Source organism: Plasmodium malariae (genome assembly GCF_900090045.1).
Source record: "Plasmodium malariae genome assembly, chromosome: 9".
Classification (NCBI taxonomy): domain Eukaryota; phylum Apicomplexa; class Aconoidasida; order Haemosporida; family Plasmodiidae; genus Plasmodium; species Plasmodium malariae.
Window position 1 is genome coordinate 1,534,635 of NC_041783.1, and position 22,338 is coordinate 1,556,972.

The 22,338-nt window shown below is 26.5% G+C and overlaps 5 protein-coding genes across 5 annotated transcripts; 3 read left to right on the forward strand and 2 right to left on the reverse strand.

The window, feature by feature from the left end:
- Positions 1–522: 522 nt before the first annotated feature.
- PmUG01_09042400 (conserved Plasmodium protein, unknown function) lies at positions 523–5,527 on the reverse strand (the record flags this gene model as incomplete). Its single annotated transcript, XM_029005125.1, is given in 3 exon segments — positions 523–842; positions 1,085–3,854; positions 3,869–5,527. 3 exon segments carry the CDS (start codon positions 5,525–5,527, stop codon positions 523–525), a joined length of 4,749 nt encoding a protein of 1,582 aa, XP_028861746.1.
- Positions 5,528–9,747: 4,220 nt separating this feature from the next.
- PmUG01_09042500 (LEM3/CDC50 family protein, putative) lies at positions 9,748–10,848 on the forward strand (the record flags this gene model as incomplete). Its single annotated transcript, XM_029005126.1, has 1 exon — positions 9,748–10,848. One exon carries the CDS (start codon positions 9,748–9,750, stop codon positions 10,846–10,848), a length of 1,101 nt encoding a protein of 366 aa, XP_028861747.1.
- A 3,647-nt stretch (positions 10,849–14,495) lies between these two features.
- Positions 14,496–16,184, forward strand: AMA1 (apical membrane antigen 1, putative; the record flags this gene model as incomplete). The annotated part of the gene is made up of 1 exon (XM_029005127.1): positions 14,496–16,184. The coding sequence occupies one exon, from the start codon at positions 14,496–14,498 to the stop codon at positions 16,182–16,184; it is 1,689 nt and encodes a 562-aa protein (XP_028861748.1).
- A 1,896-nt stretch (positions 16,185–18,080) lies between these two features.
- PmUG01_09042700 (conserved Plasmodium protein, unknown function) lies at positions 18,081–19,593 on the forward strand (the record flags this gene model as incomplete). Its single annotated transcript, XM_029005128.1, has 2 exons — positions 18,081–18,839; positions 19,066–19,593. The coding sequence occupies 2 exons, from the start codon at positions 18,081–18,083 to the stop codon at positions 19,591–19,593; spliced, it is 1,287 nt and encodes a 428-aa protein (XP_028861749.1).
- A 348-nt stretch (positions 19,594–19,941) lies between these two features.
- PmUG01_09042800 (conserved Plasmodium protein, unknown function) lies at positions 19,942–21,774 on the reverse strand (the record flags this gene model as incomplete). The annotated part of the gene is made up of 1 exon (XM_029005129.1): positions 19,942–21,774. One exon carries the CDS (start codon positions 21,772–21,774, stop codon positions 19,942–19,944), a length of 1,833 nt encoding a protein of 610 aa, XP_028861750.1.
- Between the last annotated feature and the right edge of the window lie 564 nt (positions 21,775–22,338).

Below are 22,338 nucleotides of genomic sequence, written 5' to 3' on the forward strand. Positions count from 1 at the left end.
TGATTTTCATAAGTAGAATAAATAAAATGATATAAACCAAAAGGCATAATGAAATTTCCTTTTCTTCATTAAATACGAATAAATTTAATGGCAATATAATAAAAATATGACGCAAAAGTAAAATTAAACCTTATATAAAGAAAGTATTAAGGAGAGAAAAAAGGATAAGAAAGGAATGGGGAGAAATAAAAAAAAAAAAAAAAAAAAAAATGATACTATACGAAAAGTCAATCACTTCGTAAATATTGCAAAGTTTCTTCTGCGGCTTGACAGTTTGTGCATGTACATATATATATATATATATATATATATATATATATATACATACATATTATATACATTTCTTATTGACATACATTATAAACATACATTATACAGACAAACACGTACGTTCACAAGATATATATAGAAACGCGTATTCGTTCATATACACATACACCTGTATTGACGTACACTCAAGCCCTTGCCAATTTTTCAGAGCACGCATCCATTAATGGATCTTAAATTTAGTTAGACACCTTTTTACTTTTTTTTGGGGGACTCGAAGTTAAAATCCTCGTTCATCATATTACGTATGTGCTTTAATTTTAGCCCACACCACTCATATTTATTTATATACGTTGATGTGTAATTCTTTTCATTTAATTTATTTTGCATAGATATATGATCATATAAATTATTTATGTTCGTTCTTATTTTTATTATACTTGAAATGTTTTCATTTATGTCCTCATAAAAAATATTCGAAATTAAATCCCTCCATCCGTTTCTTTTTAATAAGCCCAGGCTTTCCCTTTCCTCCTTCTTGGGAATCATGTAGTACATGTACAGTTCACTGCATCCTGGGAGGCACGCATAAAGGGGAATAAAAAGGAAATACAGTGATATAAAAAATATAAAAAAAAATCATTTTTTGCGCTTATTTTTTTATCCTTTTTGTTCATAAATTTTTATACACACACGCACATATATATATATATATGTATAGTTTATTTGTTTGTACATTTATGCACTTTCTTTTTTTTTTTTTTTTTTTTTTTGCCCATTTACATTTTGAACATCTGCTATCATTTTACGAACTCACCTATGATCCTTTCATAGGAATCCTCAACATCGGATATATTATTTTTGATTGATGTGCATGGACATGTATTTGATAATTCAGCTGTTTTTCCAATATTTTCTTTTTTAATATTCTTAAGGTTCAAGTCATAATGAACAGAAAAACAATCTGTGTCATAGTGCATGTTTAAACACATGTATTTATATGAGCATAACAATAAATAACACTGTCTGGGGAATATATCAATATCACTAAATATTATGTACAAAAATTTATCCGACAACTTTTTGTTATTATTACATTTATCATCTTTTAATGATTCATTCTGACTAAAAGTGGGGTACGTATAATTACAATTATGCTCAACATTATGATGACATATATCATATTTATGTATTGTTGAACTGTTTAGAATTGATGCGCATTCTTTATTAAAATTTAGGAAGTACGTAGCAGGGTACAGATAGGCAGAAAAATTGCTAAAATATTGCTCTTCACTTTTTACATATGTATTATTATTATTATTACTATTACTATTACTATTACTATCATTATCATATTCAAAAACAATATTATCGTTGCTATTACCATTTTTGTTACTCTCTCGAAGTAAGTGTAATCTATCATAAAAGCTTTTCTTTTTCTTCGATGAGTGTTTTGTTCTGGTAGTTTCTTTTTCTTTTTCTTTTTCGCGGTGGTCCTCCCCCATCTGCTGCTCTTGTTGCTTCTGCTGCTGCTCCTCCTCTTCGCTGCCAACATCATTCATGTGCATATCTTCCCTTACTTCTTTCCTGGCATTCGCCGCATTAACTAACTGATTACAAATAGCTTTATTTTCTGAACATATATTATTATTTAGAAATGCCTCTAAAATAACTCTAGGTAGAAACGCACACAAAATATGATACGTTGATTTAGCATTCAAAAATGGATGAGCCCAAATACATTTAATATTTAATTCAGATGTACCTAAATACTCAATTAAACAACCACATATAATTTTAGAAATATGAATAGAATTTCCATCAACTGTTGTCGGAAAAGAATTAGTATTTAATGTTATAATGATACCAGAAAAATCATCTAATAGTATATCATCATAACTATTTTGTATATTTTCTAATAAACTTTTATCCAATTCTAATAATTGAAAAGGTAAATTTCTATTTCTAATATCATTCTTTTTATTAATCAAGTTTTCCACATAGCTCCAATTTATTAACATTTTTTCATGTAAAAAATGACGATGTCTATATATATTAGAATATTTGAAGAAATTTAAACTACTGCTTAGTATTACATCAATCTTTTTTTCCTTAATTTTAATTTCTGTTATTGTTTCTTTTAATTTTTTATACCTTACTTCTTCATTCTTGATCTTCTTGTATTTCATATAGTTCTCTTCTTCGCTATTATTAGCCGTTAAACTGTTTATAAGATCGCGGATGAACTCGTTTTTGGCTCTTTTTATCTCACTTTGCTTATCCGTCGTACTGCTAGTATTAGTTGTGCCGCTAGTATTAGTTGTGCCGCTAGTATTAGTTGTGCCGCTAGTATTAGTTGTGCCGCTAGTATTAGTTGTGCCGCTAGTATTAGTTGTGCCGCTAACATTTGTTGTGCCAACGTATTTCTTCATTCCTCTCTCTTTGGCCTCTTCTTGGCCAACATATTCACCTCGATTCAATTTTTCAAATATACCTAAAAAATTTTTATATTCTTTTTCTATAACCTCTTTAGCACTATCACTCAAATAATTTAAATTATCATAAGAATTTCCCTTTTCCAATTTTTTATTTTCAACTTCTTTTTTTTTTTTTATTTTTGCATGACTGCTCTTTTTGTATTCTCTTCCGTTATTCTCGTTATACGGACCGTTTATTTCCTTATTTGAAAAAAAAGCCTTATCTTTCGAAATGAACTCCAGTTCGTTTTCATCTACATCAGTTTCACAGCTGTTTATGTCATGGTTATCATTATGGATACCATTATAGCCACCACTGCAACCACCATTATTGCTATCATCATTACTGTTCTTTTTACTAATTACCAATTGCGGGAAATCCAAAAGGTTGTCAGCACTTACCAATTCCTTATCCTTTTCTTTATCATGAGAATCTATTATATGCCTAACGATACGTGTGTCATTATTATTTTCATTTTTGTCCGAACATATATCCATATTCACATTGGGAAATGTGGGATGTTGTTTCTCTGTGTTTTCTTCTTTGGAATATTTTTTTTCATTTTTCTCATCCTTCATGACATTCTCTTTTTTCTCCTTCTCTTCCATCTCCCCCTTTGCTTTTGCTCCCTCCTCTTTTTCCTGGCCTCCCTTTTCCGTTTTCATCTCAGAAGTAGCTTCCTCCCTCTTACTGCCTTCTCTTTTTCCCTTTAATTCATTTTTATAATCATTTATTATACTGACAATTTTCTTTTTTTTTTCAATAAGTAATTTTAAATCATCTGGAATACTAATAGGTAGGTGTTCAATTTTAAGATTTAAATTATACATTTTAAAAAATTCATTCGTTTCATTAATTAATTTTTTACTTTGATCAATAGCAAAATCTGGGAATTTTAATTTTAAATTACTGGTATAATTTTTTTCATTTTTCTCATCATTCGTTTGTATTTTGTTTAGGTTATCTTCACATTTCACTTCGTTAGAACTATTTAATATATTATCATAAATTTCATTTTTGCTTATATCACTTACGATGCACAATTTTTTCTCTTTATTATTCCTCTCTTGTATATAACCCTCATTATGATCGTCAATTTTTTTTTTATTTTTTTTTTTTCCTCTAAATCATTTGTTGGACTATCTACATTTATACGCGTATCATTAGGATAGACTACAAATTTAATGTGTTTATCTAGATGACCTTCATTTTTCCAGTTGGCATTTATGTTATCACTTGTATAGGGTTCATCACTGTGTAGATTGCTTCCACCGACCTGGATAACATTATCATCATTATTATTACAACCATTCGTGCTGTTACCACCATTCGTGCTGTTACCACCATTCGTGCTATTACCACCATTCGTGTTATTATCACCATTAGTACTGTTCGTACTATTATCATTATTTTTATCATCGCCGCAGGTTTTACTATGTTCGTCCAACTCATTCCTTTTCTGCGTTGTATCCCCCGTTTCAGTAACCTCCTTTTCACTAGAATTGTCCAAACCATTTTTACTTGAGCTAATTATACCATTACAAATGTAATTACATGTGTCATTTCCACTATCCTTGTTATATTCCTTCAACTCTTCAATATGTATTTCTAACAAGCCAACCTCATCACCATTAACTTTATTGCTATGTGCAGTTCTTTCATGAGATAAATCTGTGTTCTGAGTGTTGGAAGCGTAAGGAAGGAACTCCTTTTTTCCATTTTTCTCTATTAGACTTTTAAAAATTTCATCAATTCTGTTTACTTTTTTGTCTTTTCCACTATTTTTTGCAAAATTTAAATTGTTCATTTCGCTTGTTGTAGTACTACTTACTACTTTTGTCTTCTTGGATAAGCTTTTTTTTGTTATAATTTTTGTTTTCTTTTCTTCTCCTCTTGTACTACTAATATCATTTTCATCTCTTATGCCTATTTCTACTTCATTCTCTGGTAAACTGTTTTCTACACTTTTCAAACTTGTTCCTTTTACCTTTTTAGCATTATCTGTAGCTGTAACTGCAACTGTAGTTGTAACTGCAACTGTAGCTATAACTGAATCTGTATCTTTTTTTATGATTTCATTATTAGATTTGTTCTCATCTTCATTTAAGCTCTTTACATTGAAGTACATCTTATTGCTCGCATCGAATGTTTTGTTTTTCTTTTCCTCCTCATCCTTTTTAAATGATAAAAAAGTGCATATACTAGGAGTATATGACGTACTCGTAGCAATGCAAGTGGACACGGGTGAAAAAGCACTTAACTCGGTAGCAGTAGCAGTAGCAGTAGCAGTAGCAGCACCAGTAGCAGTTGCTGTGGTTGCAGTTTCTGTGGTTGCAGTTGTAGTTGTAGTTGTAGTCGTAGTAGTCGCAGCTGCAAAAATCATGGGGTTGCTTTTTTTTGTATCCCTTGCACTCGCATGATTTACAATATCGGTGCTCTTCTTTATACTAATAAAGTTATCAATTAAATAAACATTATCTTTATTGTGTAATTTCATTAATCTTCTTTTTTTATTTACATTCACATCATTTTCTTTTTGTTCTAAATTTTGGACTTCTTTTTTTTTTTTATTTTCATTTTTTGGGCTACTAATATTTTCCTTATTTATGTCCTTTTTTTCTGTATTCAAATTGTCCAAATCATTTTTTTCTTTCTCCGTGCCATTAATATAAGTATTATTAATTTTATTTTTATCAGATGAAGATACTTCTTCCTCTTTATTACTCCCTTTTTTCAAAATCGAAAATACATCTTTTACTTTTTTTGTAAAAAAATTTTCCATTATTTCTATTTATATGAGCTCTTTTTTTACTGCTCAGAAGGTTGTCCTTTAACAATACTAGTAAAACGAAACAATAATAAGTTATATGGTAAAGATAGCGTGCATATATATACATGCGTACACACATATATATACATATATATGCATATATATGTACATATACATAAACTGATACATATATGTAAATATGTTATTGAGAATAGTGCTCAGTAAAAATTAAATTTTTAACTAATTGCCTGAATATACACAAGTTACTTCTTATTCTTTCCCTTATTTTTTTGTTTTGCTCACCCAAGAAATAAATATATGCAAGTATGTGTACTTATATCATTGGCATATATATACAAGTATATGCTTCATTATAAGCATAAACGTAAAAAAAAAAAAAAAATATATAAGAAAATTTGCAATCTTTCTTATATCAAGAAAACTTTTCTTAAAAGGCAGCATACGTGTAAAAAGGAAAGTAAACTGTTAAAATGGGTTAACACAGGAGCAAAAGATGGGCAGAAAATAAAAAAATGAAGATATAAAGAAATGAAGAAAAGAACAAATGAAGAAATAAAGAAATGAAGAAAAGAACAAATGAAGAAAAGAACAAATGCAGAAAAGAACAAATGCAGAAAAGAACAAATGCAGAAAAGAACAAATGCAGAAAAGAACAAATGCAGAAAAGAACAAATGAAGAAATAAAGAAATAAAGAAATGAAGAAATGCTGAAATGCTGAAATGATGAAATGATGAAATGATGAAATGCTGAAATGCTGAAATGATGAAATGATGAAATGCTGAAATGATGAAATGATGAAATGATGAAAGAAATAAAATAACGAAAAGAAAGAAAAGTAAATAATTAAAAAAAGGAAAAGAAAAGAATGAAAAAAGGAAAAGAAAAGAATGAAAAAAAGGAAAAGAAAAGAATGAAAAAAAAGAAAAGAAAAGAATGAAAAAAGGAAAAAAACGTATTTGTAATTAAAAATTAAAAATACAAAAATGGTTAAAATTTTTTTTACGTTTTTTCTCCTGCACTTGCATGTAATTCTATAAAAAATCTAAGCATACATACGTACAAACACATGTGTATAAGCATATAAACACTTGTGAGAGTGCACATAAGCACTTGTAAATGGGCGTACTGACATGTACACATAGGAATATACATACATATTCACATACACATACACATTCACATACTCATACATATTCACATACGCATACATATTCACATACGCATACATATTCACATACGCATACATATTCACATACGCATACATATTCACATACGAATACACATTCACATACGCATACACATTCACATACACATTCACATACGCATATACATACTTGATACATGCGGCCTGTGTCAAAACAGATGATACTGTTAATATCATTTAAATATGTAAAAATATTTTTAGTCCTTAAAAATATATGTGCATTAAATAAAAAATAAAGGAAAAAGTGAAAAAGAATGGCGAAATAAGTGAGGAAACATATTACAAAAAATGACGAAACAAATTACAAAATATAAGAATAATATATTTGATAAAATTTTACTTCAAGGATGATAAACCCATTTACTGTAGTTCAAGAACCTTATTCTTGTTTCTTTTCATACTTTTTAATTTTTATCAAAAATGCATAGTTGAAATAGCAGCAAGAGACTTTGCAGAATTTTTATAAATGAATTACTTTTTAAAGCCAATAATGTTTTAATTTCCTTAAAAAGAAAAAAGCTGATTAAAAAATAATTCATGCTGTGATAAAATTTGCCTAACTTGATCATACAGCCACGATGTGCTATTATAAATATGTATATATATATATATATATATGCACTTATATATGCATATTCACGTATATACATATATATGTTATCTATATGTGTTTAAGGAATACTACTACTGTAAAGACTTCCGTTTTATCCTGCTAAAAATCAGAATCTTTTATGGAATAATACAAACTTATCAAAGATTTTTTTTTATTTTTTATGTATACAATTTGGAACCATAGAATTTTATACGGGAAAAGGAAAAAAAAAAAAAAATCTTTCTGTATCAAAATGAACATTTAATATATTGTACAAATATAGCTTTTGCATTTGGTACGTTCTACGTTCATATTTTTTTGCATCCCTTTGGTAATTGTATAGGTATTCATCTCGTTAACTATTACAATAACAAGTACGTTAACAACCACCATAACAGTCAAGTTAAAAATCAAGTTAACAGTCATGTTAACTGTTTAGCTGAACTTTTGTCACATATGCAAAACGCATTGTGCATAATTAAATTTAAAAAAAAAATATAATGTATTAAAATATTATTTACTTATAATGTTTAAGTTAAAAAAAAAAAAAAAAAAAGTAAAGGAACAATAAATGAAAGGATGTTCTATAAAATGTAAAAATTTAGTTAGCTCTTAGAAGGGTGTATAAGTGCGTGTGTGTGTGCATACGTACACATACGTGCATACACATGCATATTCTCGTATTTTCCAATTTCTAAATTGCATTTTTGCACACACGCACATTGCTGTGTATATAGAAATTGAACAGGGTCGTTTTTCTTTTGTAGTTTCTAAACTCACGTATAGTCGTCTTGAGTACTTCAATTAAACGGTTAATATTATATGAACATGTGCACATCCCATTTGATGTACATATATATATATATATATATATTTGCATTATAAATGTATACTTGTACGTATTTGAAAATACGGATGATTACATTTCTCTCATACATTTAGTGTAGTCACTTTATTTTAATATACGTTTGTGCTTCGTTTGTGCTTTGTTTATGTTTATATTTTTTCTCTATTTTATTCTTTACGATCTTATAAAAATGACCAAAAAAAAAAAGGGGTCAACATAATAGTAAATATTTTAATGCTGCAGTTGCTACACCTTTGTTAAGTTACACGTAAATTCCGAATTTTGTCATCAATTTGCTTTAAAGGAAAAGAGGAAAAGCACATAACAGATTTTAACTTTGGTAGATTAAAATATTTATAAGTGCTAATATGCATATATTTACATATATATATATATATATATATATATGTGAATAAACTTTGAATTGGTCTAATTAAATAAGAAAATTTTCAAATAGAAGAGAACTAGGACCAAGGAAATGCATACGATATTGTAAAGAAAAAATACAAAATAAGCAAAAAAACGGAAAGAACGCAAAAGCGAAGGAACAAGATAACGAAGGAACAAGATAACGAAGGAACAAGATAACGAAGGAACAAGATTACAAAAGAATAAAAAAATGAAAGAACATAAAAACCGAATGAACAGCTTATTTTCCCTTATCCCGCATTGCTCGTTTGGACTATCACAGTACGAGAAATTGTAAAAAAAAAAACATTCAGAAGTGCACATAAGTATGATTATAAAAATGCATATTCATATAAAAATATATATACGATTAAATAGAAAAAAAAAAAAAAATGAAAAATAGGAGAAAAGCAAATTATTAAAATTAGTTTATTATTTTTTTTTCAGATCAAATTAGTTGTTTATCTTTGCTAGCCAATTATTTCTTAGTTTCTCCTTTCTCGTTTCTTGTTTTTCATTTTTGCAAATTTGTTATAATTTTTCTTTGTTGTATTTCCCTTTTTTGCGAAAAAAATATTAGTGCATTATTAATTTTTATAAATGGAAAATTTTTAAGTGGAAGAATAAAAAAAAAATAGTACAAGAAAGATAACAAGGAAAACGAAGCCGTTAAAAAGGTATATGCATGTGTAATTATGCACTTGCGCAATACACGAACAAAATTTTATATTTCAAGCTAGGGGCCTATCCAGCATATTCTCCTTAAAAATTAACAACGAAAAAAAAAAAAAAACAATACGTCTGAATATATGGAAAAATGCAATTATTATTGGATAAACATGTTTAAAATTTTTTTTATGTTTAAATTACATTTTTATTTTGATAAAGCTGATTATGATATAAAAAATTATGATAAAACCGATGATGATGAAACTGACAAATATTGCATAATTTTCACTGTCTTTAGCGAGAAATAACGCTTGTACGGGCATATGCGATTTTAAGAAAATTTATACACGCATATGTGAACTTCCATAAATAAACCTATATATACATTTTCGTGTGTGCACTCTTATGTTTACTTCCGCATATATATATATACACACTCGTATGTACAATTGGGGTGACGCAAGCAGTTGGCGAAGGAAGGAGGTTTAACATGACGAACCCAAAGAAAGAACATAGTGAAATTCCCCCCCAAAAGGGAAAATTATATTACAAAAAAAACTCGAAATATATAAATTTTATTTATAAATTTGTACAATGGTATAGAATAGAAAAAGTGGTTGGACCCATATGGGTGCATAAGTATTCTGCAACGATATCATTTTTACTATTTCTCTTTTTTTTTAATTTAATACTTGGTATTAACATATTGTTATTGAGTTCACGATATACTGAATGTAGAATCCCATATGAATATAAAGATCAGTCTTATACGAAATATACAATAGTTAAAGTAACACATGAACACTGTAATGGAAATAAACATTTGAAGGTACTTGAAGGGCAAATAAATGTCCATTATGAAATTCATGGTATTCAACAGAATCATAATGGGTTTATAACGAGTTTAAAAAAAGAACAATTAAGTGGAAATATATTTTTAAAAAAGGAAGAACTGAATGAATGTTTTCCCTTGATTACATATGAGCATGAAGGTGTAAATAAATTATTACATCCGTGTGGTATATTGCAATGGAATGTTTTTACAGACAATTACATGTTTTATGATAGTCAACCTGATGAAGCACCATTTCCAAATTCTTTACCATTAAAACAAAAGGTAGAAGACATAACAATAAAATATTTTAGAAAATTTTTTAAAAATCCTAGTCCTATACTTGTTAATTTATATAAAAATAAAGTTTATTTTTGGATGGATGAAGAAATACAATCATATATTTTACAAGAAAATAATGAAACTAATGAAAAACTAGTTGTCTTGCCTCAATCTTTAAAATATAACAAAGCAGGAAATGCTATTGAAAATAGTCATTTCATAAACTGGATGATACCTTCAGCATTTAATTATGTTAAACGTTTGTATGCAATACTTGATGGCCCTTTAACATTTCCTTTTTATATTTACATTGAGAACAATTTTAAAATTAATTATACGAAAATAATTGTTATTTCCAATTCCAATTTTTATCTTAGTACAACTTTACTAGGAGTTATTTTTATCATAACATCCATTTTAGCTCTTATATTGGCTTTTATGCATCTCATACGAATGAGAAAATATAATTTTAAATAGGTGTATTATAACCTCCTTTCCATTTTTCACCGTTGGCAGTTTCTAATGGCACGTATGAAACTGTTAGCTAATTTGAGTAATACATTAGTCCATCCGAAGAAGCGGTACCTCCAACTGACCGTTCACTCCAATTATTAATACAAAGACGTTTTCGCTGGTCCATTTTGGAAAAAAAATATTTACATGTACCAAGGTGTGCACTTTATAATGACTGGAATTTTCTCCCACCCAGTTTTTCCTTTTATTGCTTTGTTTTTGTATATTTTATGTATTTTGCTTATTTTGTTTATTTTTCATATTTTGCATACTTTGCGTATTTTGCATATTTTGCGTATTTTGCGTATATTGCATATTTTTCATATTTTTCATATTTTGCAAATTTTGCATATTTTGTACATTTTATACATTTTGTGCATTTTGTCCTTTTCTCTGTGAACATTCTTATCATTAGCTATTAACCGTTAATTATTTTTCCTTTTTTCTCCCATTTTTCTCCCATTTTTCTCCCATTTTTCTCCCATTTTTCTCCCATTTTTCTCCCATTTTTCTCCCATTTTTCTCCCATTTTTCTCCCATTTTTCTCCCTTTTTTGTCCCTTTTTTGTCCCTTTTTTGTCCCTTTTTTGTCCCTTTTTTTCTGTAATGTTGGAATAAAGATTTGATGTCCCTTCTAAATAATATCAATTTAAAATATATTTTTCAAAAAATCGAAATTTTTTTTTTTTTTTTTTTTTTAAAGTACACACATGTGTATGTATGGCCTTAAATATTTATGAACACAACAATTTACAAATGTAGCTAGCTCATCAGTAATTTTGTGTTTCCATGAGAATTTTTTCATCTTTTTCGAATTTTTAAAATATAGTTATGAGGTACACTGTACTTAACAGAAAAATGTATATGCATTTATGCGCGTATATATATGTGTTTGCGTGTTCGTATGCTTTTGTTTTTGCTCACTTGCGTATGTATACGTGCGTCTTTTCTTATTTGAAAAACTGTGTAGTAGCAAAATGTGTAGTAACAAAAAAAAAAAGTTGTTACAATTTGACTACAGTTCTGCTCGAACATTTTTCCCCTTTATCACATTTGATAGTACCTTTTTTTTGTTATTTGATTTTTTGTTAATAAAAAAAATTGATGTTATTTTATTAACCCGTAAAATAAATTACAAGATATTAGATCACTACTTGCATAAAGAGGAAAATAAATTCAGAGGGAAACAAAAGGACAATGTAAAACGCGAAATGGGAGAAAAAAAAGAGAACGTGGAAACATGACTTAACTAATTTAACACTCTAAAAGGTGAATACTTGTTTTTTCTTTTTTTCCCCATTTAAAGAACATACATTTTTTTTTTTTTTTTTTTAATTTGTAATATATGTTTTATATCCCAAACATGCAAGTTGCATAATGGGTCTATAAAAATGTTATATAGGCTTATTACTTTTTTTGAATAATTTCACAAATTGAAAAAAAAATAATAAATTAGTCCTTCAACAAAACTAAGATTTCAAATATGTAAGAAAGAGTTTGTTTCACTTAATTTTTTCCTTTTTAATAAAAAAACTATTCGGTATCTTAAAATATATAAGAAAAGGGAAAAAAAAAAAAAAAAAAAAGATTTAACATAAAATAATTTTAACAAAAATTATGCTTTTTCTTATCTTTTTTTTTCTTATTCTTTTTCTTTCCATTTGCATGTGCTATCAAAATAAGCACTATAAAAAAATGGTGTAGCTTTATTCAGATCCATTTTATAGAGAAAGAGAAAAAATATAGGCACAGTAAAATATTTTAAAATATGGTTAGCAAAAAAAAAAAAAGGGGTGTAAGAATTATGCTCATGTTTATATATGTTCTGCCGTTGTACAGAGGGATTAAAAAATATGCCTTTATATTTAACCTAACGTAATATATGTATGTACATATACATATATATATATATATATATATATATATATATATATATATACTGAACTTTCACTTTTATATTACATGTGGTCACTTCCTATGCTATACTTATGTACACATATTTGAAATAGTGTAAATTTTATGTGTAAAATAGTATTAATTTTTTGGTATTCAATTATAATTTTGAAATAAAAAAGCTTAAATTATTACTTTTTCATTCTTGAAAAAAAAAAGGTACATAACATAAAAAAAAGTAACATATTTTAACAATACTGTTATAAAAAAAAAAAAAAAAGAAAAAAAAATTTATAAGACGTTATACTTCAACTTGCTCTTTTTAAAATTTTCCATTTTAGTATATATACACATATGCACATGTACAAATGTACACATGTACATATATACCTGTTAATATCTACTTATTTGTTTATTTCATTATTTCATAATTACATTATTTCTTTTTTTCGATTTTTTTTTTTTTCTTTTCTTGATCATATATATTTGTTACCAAACAAATAATTAAATTCAATGGTTCTTGTGCCTTTTAATTTTTTTTCCTTTTACTTTTTTATTGTTGAGTGATTTAGCTCCAGTTCTAGCATGCAACTGTTGTAAAATAAAAAATAGAACCAGTTCGATTTGTTTTGTTGCTGTATTTGTTACTTTTGTTGTTGCTCTTGTTGTTACTCTAGTTGTTACTCTTTCTGTTTGTGTTCTGCTTTTCTTTTCTTTTTTCTTATTCCACGTTATTTTTTTTTTTTTTTTTTTTTGTGTATTATCCACAAAATATATATAAAATTAATTGTTTTTTTCTTATTGTCCATTTTTTTATTCGTTTTTTTTCTTTTTTTTGTTTTTTACTTGAACTTTTTTAAATGAGAAATTTAATGGAAAAAAAAAAAAAAATTTAAGCAAAAAACTTGCTTTGTAACTCAAAAATTTAATTAAGTTCTTTATTTTTATTTTTATTTTTGTTTTTTTATTTTTTTTGTTTTTTCTGCTTTTTTTTTTTTTATTTTTTTGTTTTTTCTGCTTTTTTTTTTTTTATTTGTTTTCTTTGTTGTGTTTCTTCTTTTGGAGAATCTCTTATTTGAATTAAGAAAATATAAAAGCAGTTAAAGTAGATCTATTTATTTTTAATGCACAAGATAAAAAACTTTAAGTGCAAAAAAAGAGAAACAGAAAGAGAAAAAAAAAAGAAAAAATCATAGTTACACATTGCCATTTGAATTATAAGATATATGTGTAGTATATTTATAAAAGTATAATTTTCCATAAAGTAGATTATTTGTGTAACACATGTGTACTTAATAAAAAAAAAAGGAGGAAAATTAAAAATATTTAATTTAATTTATTTAACTTATTTCACCTATATATCTCATTTGTCATATATAACTTATTTTACTCGTTAAATTTGCTTAATTTGTCAAATTTTTTTAATTTTATTTAATTTTATTTAATTTTATTTAATTAATTTTTTTTTTTTTTTTTTTTTTTTTTTGAATAACCATAGAATTGGAGTGGGTTTTATACAATTTTTTTAGGAGTTTATCATAAGTGTACATGTGGATATATTTATAAGCACTTCTATGTATATGTATATATAGATGTGCATAATACATGTATACATAAGTACATCATAATTATTTTATAGCTATATGGTAGCTGCTTTCCCAAATTAATGCGTTAAATTAAAAGTACATAATTTTTTCAGTTATATTTATTTTAAGCAAAATGAAGAAATTATACTACATTTTACTTTTGAGCACTCAATATTTAATACATGTTTATGCCAGCCCAAGAAATGCAAAACACGGTAGGTTAAATGGTAGTGGTGGCACATTAATAGAAAAAGGACAAGTAGTTGAAAGAAGTACACGTATGAGTAATCCATGGAAGAAATATATGGAAAAATATGATGTAGAAAAAACACATGGAGCAGGTGTTAGGGTTGATTTAGGTGAAGATGCAGAAGTCAAAAATTCAAAATATAGAATACCAGGTGGGAAATGTCCAGTATTTGGAAAAGGTATTATTATTGAAAATTCGAATGTAGATTTTTTAACTCCAGTAGCTACCGGTAATAGAAATTTAAAGTCAGGGGGTTTCGCTTTCCCAGCTACAGATGATCACATATCTCCTGTTACTATAGAAGTACTTAGAAAAAGATATGAAGAACATGCGGATCTTATGAATTTAAATGATTTATCTTTATGCTCAAAACATGCATCAAGTTTTGTTATATCAGATGATTTAAATACATCATATAGGCATCCAGCTGTTTATGATGAAAAAACGAAAACATGTTATATTTTATATTTATCAGCACAAGAAAATATAGGTCCACGATATTGCAGTAAGGATGCTGCAGATAAAGATACTATGTTTTGTTTTAAACCAGCGAAAACGGACAATTTTAAGCATTATGCATATTTAAGCAAAAATGTGGTCAGTGATTGGGATGTTAAGTGCCCTCGTAAAAGTTTAGGTGTTGCTAAATTTGGTTTATGGGTCGATGGGAATTGTGAAGAAATTCCATCTGTTAAAGCATTTTATGCTGATAATTTAACCGAATGTAATAGAATTGTTTTTGAAGCTAGTGCTTCGGATCAACCTACACAATACGAAGAAAATATGACGGACTATAAAAAATTAGAACAAGGATTTCGAGACAACAATCCGGATATGATTAAAGGAGCATTTTTACCAGTAGGAGCATTTAATGCTAATTTTAATAAGAGCAAAGGAAAAGGTTTTAACTGGGGTAATTATGATAAAATAAATAAAAAATGCTTTATTTTTAATGTAAAACCAACATGTTTAATTAATAATAAAGATTTTATTGCAACAACTGCTTTATCACACCCAGAGGAAGTACAAGAAGATTTTCCCTGTGATATTTATAAAAATGAAATCGAAAAAGAATTGAAAAGAAACTCGGGGAATGTAAAACTATATAGTCTTGATGGGGAAAAAATTGTACTACCTAGAATATTTATTTCAAATAATAAGGACAGTTTAAATTGCCCATGTGAACCTGAAAAAATTACCAACAGTTCTTGTGATTTTTATTTGTGTAATTGTGTAGAAAAAAGAGCAGAAATTAAGGAAAATAATGAAGTAGTAATAAAGGATGAATTTAAAGAAGAGTATGAATACAACGAAGGAAATTCAAATAATAAGAAAACGTTAATAATCATTGGATTAGCTGGAGGAGTAGGAATCTTGGCTCTTGCTTCCTCCTTTTTCTTTTTTAAAAAAAAAACTGAGAATGAAAAATATGATAAAATGGACCAAGCAGATGTTTATGGTAAATCCACCACAAGGAAAGATGAAATGTTAGATCCTGAAGCATCCTTCTGGGGGGAAGAAAAAAGAGCTTCACACACTACCCCCGTTTTGATGGAAAAGCCATATTATTAAAGAAGGAAAGCAAAAAAAAAAAAATTAAGTAAACGTGAACAAAAAAAAAAAAAATATTCTAGTAGGCTAGATACAAAATTAATCCAACTAAATAAAAGAAATAGCATTAACTTCTAAAGGGATATAATGACTATAATTTCTTATAATCACGAAAAGATAAAATATGACTAAAAATTGTAACACGAAGCATTTATTAATATGCAACAAGGGCTAAAATAATTCAAAAAAAAAAAAAAAAAAATAGTAGTAATAATTGCGAAAAATTAATTTATTAGAACGTTTGAATGGATCCATAAAAAAGCTAGAAAAAAAAAAAAAAAAAAATTAAATTGAATGTAGAAGTTACATAAAACGTTGTGCAAGTTATGTTTTAAAAACATTAATTTGCTATGTCGAAACGTTCCTGTCCGTATTAACAAGTAATAATAATTTTTCCTTACTTTATATATATTTTTACAATCTTTCAAGAAATATTCATAACGCTTTAAATGCATTTTTTTTTTTTTTTTTTTGTTCCTTTTTATGATAACCTTTTATAATTAAATTGTTGTTTGTTTGATCCGTTCCTGCCGTGTATATATGTTTGATGTATGAATAATAAATGTATATGTATACATATATATGTATACATATATGAATGTATATGTAAACATATTTATATATGCACATATATATATATATGTTTACCAGCACATATGACGATTAAACGTTATAAAATGAAAAACAAAATAGGGAAAACACATTTTTATATACTTTTTTCGAATGTTTTGATGTTTACACATAAAACAATATAATCCTAAATTTCTAAGATTTTGTTATGGGTATTTTGTTTATATTTTTTTCACGTATTTTTTAAATTATATTTTATTTTAATATTATAATTTATTTTAAAATTATATATATTTTTTTAAATTTTTAATTTGCTTTTTCATAAATACGATACCTAAGGATGTTTTATTTACATTAATATACGTTATTGTTACACTTTAATAACCTCCTTTTTATTTAATTTTACAATAATTTGAGTTTTTACTTTTGTTTTATTATCACTTTATTTTCAACATTTAAAAAATCATTACATACATTCCTTTTGTTTGTTATATATTATTACTTACATATTTTATTATATTAAGTTCCTATTTTTTTTTTTTTTTATTTTTTTTTTTTATTTTGTGTTATGATTAAAAATTACTTCATTATTAACACAAAAATTTACTTATTATTTAGAGGATAAGAAAAGAAAATGACTTAATAATAATTTTAAAAAAATACAATAAAATAAGAAATATTAGATTGTGTCTAATATAGTAAGACAATTTGGAAGGAAAATATCCTCGTGGAAAAACAAGCTTTACATTACAGCTTAGGAAACATAAATTTATTTTTTTTTATTTCAAGGGGAAAAAATATGTTATATTGACGTTAAGCGTGAAATAAATAAAAACTATTCTTGTTATTATGTGTAAGCTGGCACAATAAGTTTAATAGAAATAATAATGGAAAATCAAAATGATCACAAGTACAAATATATTTTTGTATAATACCAATACATATATATAATATAGAAATGGAGAATGATTCATGAAAAGGGTAAGCATAATTTGTAGTTCGCTAATCCTTTGTTCTCGTTTATTTTGTGAGAAAAAAGCGATGGGAGCAAGAGAAGAACAAGACTTCAAAAGGGAGAAAAAAAAAAAAAAAAAAAAAAAATACACATAGGTACGTTTGTATGTATGTAAGTATATGTACATGTAGATGCATATTAATTTGCATAAATAATTACCTGTTTACGTTTGTATGCGTTGCGTACGTAAGTTCACATGCATACTGCTGATACGTTCCATGGTACTTAGTACACATAGCACATAACATATTGTTATGTTCACTCACGAAAAGATGCCAACAAACTACAATGAAATAAGAAAGTTGTTTAATTACTACATTAGAGAATATTATTATCAGAAGTCAAAAGGAACATATTTTGTTCATATTAAGAAACCAGGAATATTGTTTACTTCCTTAAAATTTTACAAAAAAAAAAAAGCTCTTTTTCCTAATATATATGACTGGTATTTTGAAAATTTAAGTGTTTTTAAAAAAAATAAAGATATATTACATTATGAAAATAATTATAATATAAAAAATATATATTCATATAAAATAAATAATGGAAAAGGGAAAAGAGAAAAAAATGATGTTGAAACTGGTAGTATATATATAAATAATTCTGAACAATGTTTAGAAAACATTTACAAAACAAGTAATTTATATTATAACATGAATCCCGTGTATTTATCTAAAATATGCTTATACGATTTAAATGATTTTCATATTTTATTTTCAAATAATTATTATGATGCATTCATGCAGTTCTATTATAGCATTATATCCTACAAAATTGATTTAAACGATATTAAAATTTTCCCTAATTTAAAAATATTAATTAGTCATATTAAAAATGTGAGCAATATAATAAATGATGAAGTAATCAAAAATACTTATATATATTTAATTAAACAAAAAAAAATGTTCAATGAAGAATATATTAGAAGTATTTTTAACAGTATATATTCCGTTATGTTGCATAATTGTCCTCTATATTTATTCGTGGATAATTCTGAACAGTTCAGAATAATTCTTAATTTTATAAATAAGGTAAAAATAGGAAAAAAAAAAAAAAAAAAAGAAGAAAATAGCTTGTAAAATAGATGCAAAAGAAGGAGTAAAAAGAAAAAGAAAAACTAAATTGTTACAGTGGGAAACAGTCTTTTCAATATGTATACGTATAAATGTATGTATGCATGTGTGTGTGTATGTGGGTACATTTATTCATATGTATTTATTATGTACCTTTTTTCATATGTGCGTATTTTATTTACAGAATGAAGTGAAAAACATATTTGAAAGCGCTCTACCATATCCATATTATTTAATAGTAGACGACAATATAAATATTTATAATCTACAAGAATTTAATATTTATTTAAAACAAATTTTTAATAAAAATTTGAAAAGACCATTTTATAGTGCAGCAAAAGAAAACATTTGCAGTACATCTGAAGATGCCGTAAATCACAGCCCTCTTGGGAACAATCGTAATGTTCCTAATAGCAACAGCAATTCCACTACAACTTCAACAGACTCAACACACATGACCACTTTCATTGCTACTAGCGCGACCACCACTATTGCTACTAACATGGCCACTGTTACTACAACGATCAATACCACCCCTAATAATAACAGTGATAGTAAAACGGGTAAAAACATCCACTGTGTTGACACGCTTAGCTCGAATAGAGAAAAACCTCAAGTAGTCCCAAAAAGGGGAAATAATAAAATTTATTTTTTCAAACTTATAAAAATTTTTGTTATGAAGCCAAACTATCGTTTCATAGAAAAAATATAAAAAAATATGAAAAATTAAAATTTTTTTTTTTTTTTACGTGTTATCATAGTACGTTAAGCACAGTATGCACAAGAAATGAAAATCATGTACTCTGTTTTTTAAACTTAAACGAATCGCACACACGTGCGTAGATATATGCGTATGTTTTTGTGAATTCCATCATATGAATTAAAATTTGTATATATATGCCCACACCAATATACTTGCTATTATATATACCATATACATATCTATATACTTACACCTTATATAGATATAAGAACAGCGTACACGTGCTACGTAAGTATATAAAAAATGCCGCTTTCAAACAAGTGTACTCATCTAGTTCTTGTGGTTTACCTGACTTGTTCAGTATTTCACTCGCAAATATTCTTCTAGCTCTTTTACTTCTGTGTTGGAATATTGATCAATATTTTTAAGTGTATGTACATATATATTATTTTTTGCATCGTTATTAATTATAGAATAATTGGATAAAGAATTAATAAAATAAAAAATTTGGTATTTGTCCAATAAGCAAAGACTATTATTTATTTTGTTGAAAATATAAGAAAACAAAATTTTATTATATTTTATAAAAGACAATATTTCCAATATTTGTAATAAATGATTATTATTCATTATTTCCTTATTTAGTAAGAAATAATTTATTATTTGTTCAATTAGAGAATATATCTTTTCCTTTAAAACATGGATATGGGATTTGTGCTGAATTAATATGTTACATTCATTGGAATGAAAATAAACACGAAAGGAGTGAAATGTATTTATAAAAGACTTCCCTTTTAAAAAAAATATACAAGAATTTAGTAAAATTATAAATGTGTTAATATTAGTACATGTTTTATTTTTCAAAAATAAAAGTGGAAGGGAGTCAAAAAGATTAACCACAAAATGATTGGACATGCTGTACATATGTAATACCAAACAGTAGTTACTAAAACTTATTTTTTCGACATTGTATTTATTTGCTATTATTTTTAAAAAATTATTTAAATATGAATCATTTATATTATAGCTTAGTAGTACATTCTCTTTTAAGTTAACGAAATAAATTGTTTTTTTGCTTTCTTCTTCAAATCTGTAAACATTCAAATTAGGCTCGCCTGTAGTAGCACTACTTTTATTTCTCTCACTTTGGTTCCTATTGTTACTACTCCCATAGTTACTATTATTATCAGTGCTGCAGTACTCATCTCCTTTTGTGTACGTGCTTAGGTAGTCTATAATGTAAGACACATCATATTCTTTTTCCAAAATAGTGTTGTTCTTTCCCTCCGTCGTTTCTGTTACATAATGATCTATTAACTCGAAATTAAGGGTAAAAACATTTATGTCTTTTTTAATCCTGTATAAACTTAAACCATTTAAAAAATGTACGATATATGTGTATCCAAATTTTAACTTAAAAAAATGATGAAATACATTTGATATTAATAATACTGAAACAAATTCGTTCCCATTTTTTTCCTCTGTATTTATTTTGTTTAATATTTTATAATTATATAAATATGTACATATGTGCCTTAGTATATTATCTAACACGAAACTTGTATAATTTTTTGTTAATTCGAACGTTTTAAAAATTTCCTTATTTGTTTTCTCCTCTTCAAAATTAAAGTCGTTTTGTACACTGGACGCTGATTTTAGAAATGCCTTTTTTTTTCCATCACTATAAGCATTACACGTTTCGGTATAACTATGATTATAACTTTCACTACAACTACTTGGATGACTACTTTTATCCCCTATGCTTTTGACCATTTTCCATTTCTTTCTACCGTATACTACCTTTTGACTGCTAACATGTTCATGAAATTTTACAGTCCCATCTTCTGTATTGTTGGTACTTGTACACTCTTTACTCTCGTACAATGGGAAACTGTTATTCCTATTTACTATTTCACTGAGTAATAAATGATTAAAATATATCTTTTTTTTTAATGATTTCAAGTCTTCTTTTCCTCTGGAATTATTACATACTATATTATTTGTAATCTTTTGTGGGTTAATGTAATTTATGTTATTGATAATTTGTATATGTATGTTATCTAAGTCAACTTGTTTTATATCTTTATTCTTATTCAACAACTTAATTATTTGGGGGATTTTCATACCATGCACATTTAATTTGTTCTCATTCTCCGATAGAAAAAGGAAGTATTTTGTCAGGCCAATCATTAAGGGGATATGTACATTTGGTATAATCTACGTTATACGATCGTGGGTAGGATATATGGCTTATACACTTTGGTGTATTGCCTATAACATATGGCATAACACGTATGACCTATTATGTATAACATATCACATATGCGCCTCAAAATAAAACAAAAATGCCGCGTAAAAGACGGGGTAAGAAGGGATGTCTAAAAATAATTTCTTTTTAACAAATACTAATGGTTGGGATATATTTAATTTGGTTTAAAGGCTCATGCACATAATCATATTTGAAATATTAACACCTCAGGTTAACAATGTAAACTACGGAATGGCAAATAAATGATACGAACAAGTGATGTAAACAGTGGATATATACATTTGTTCAGTATGTGTTATACTGTTCATATGAGCTCAATATGATGTGCTTCGTATGATACGCGAAAATGTTGAGAGAAAATTTTTTATTGTGAATATTGCGTTTCACCGTGTACATTAAAATGTAAAAATAAAACGTCAAATAGGCAAAATAAGAAAAACGAAACATGAAAAATAAAATGAGCAAAATAAGCAAAATATGCAAAA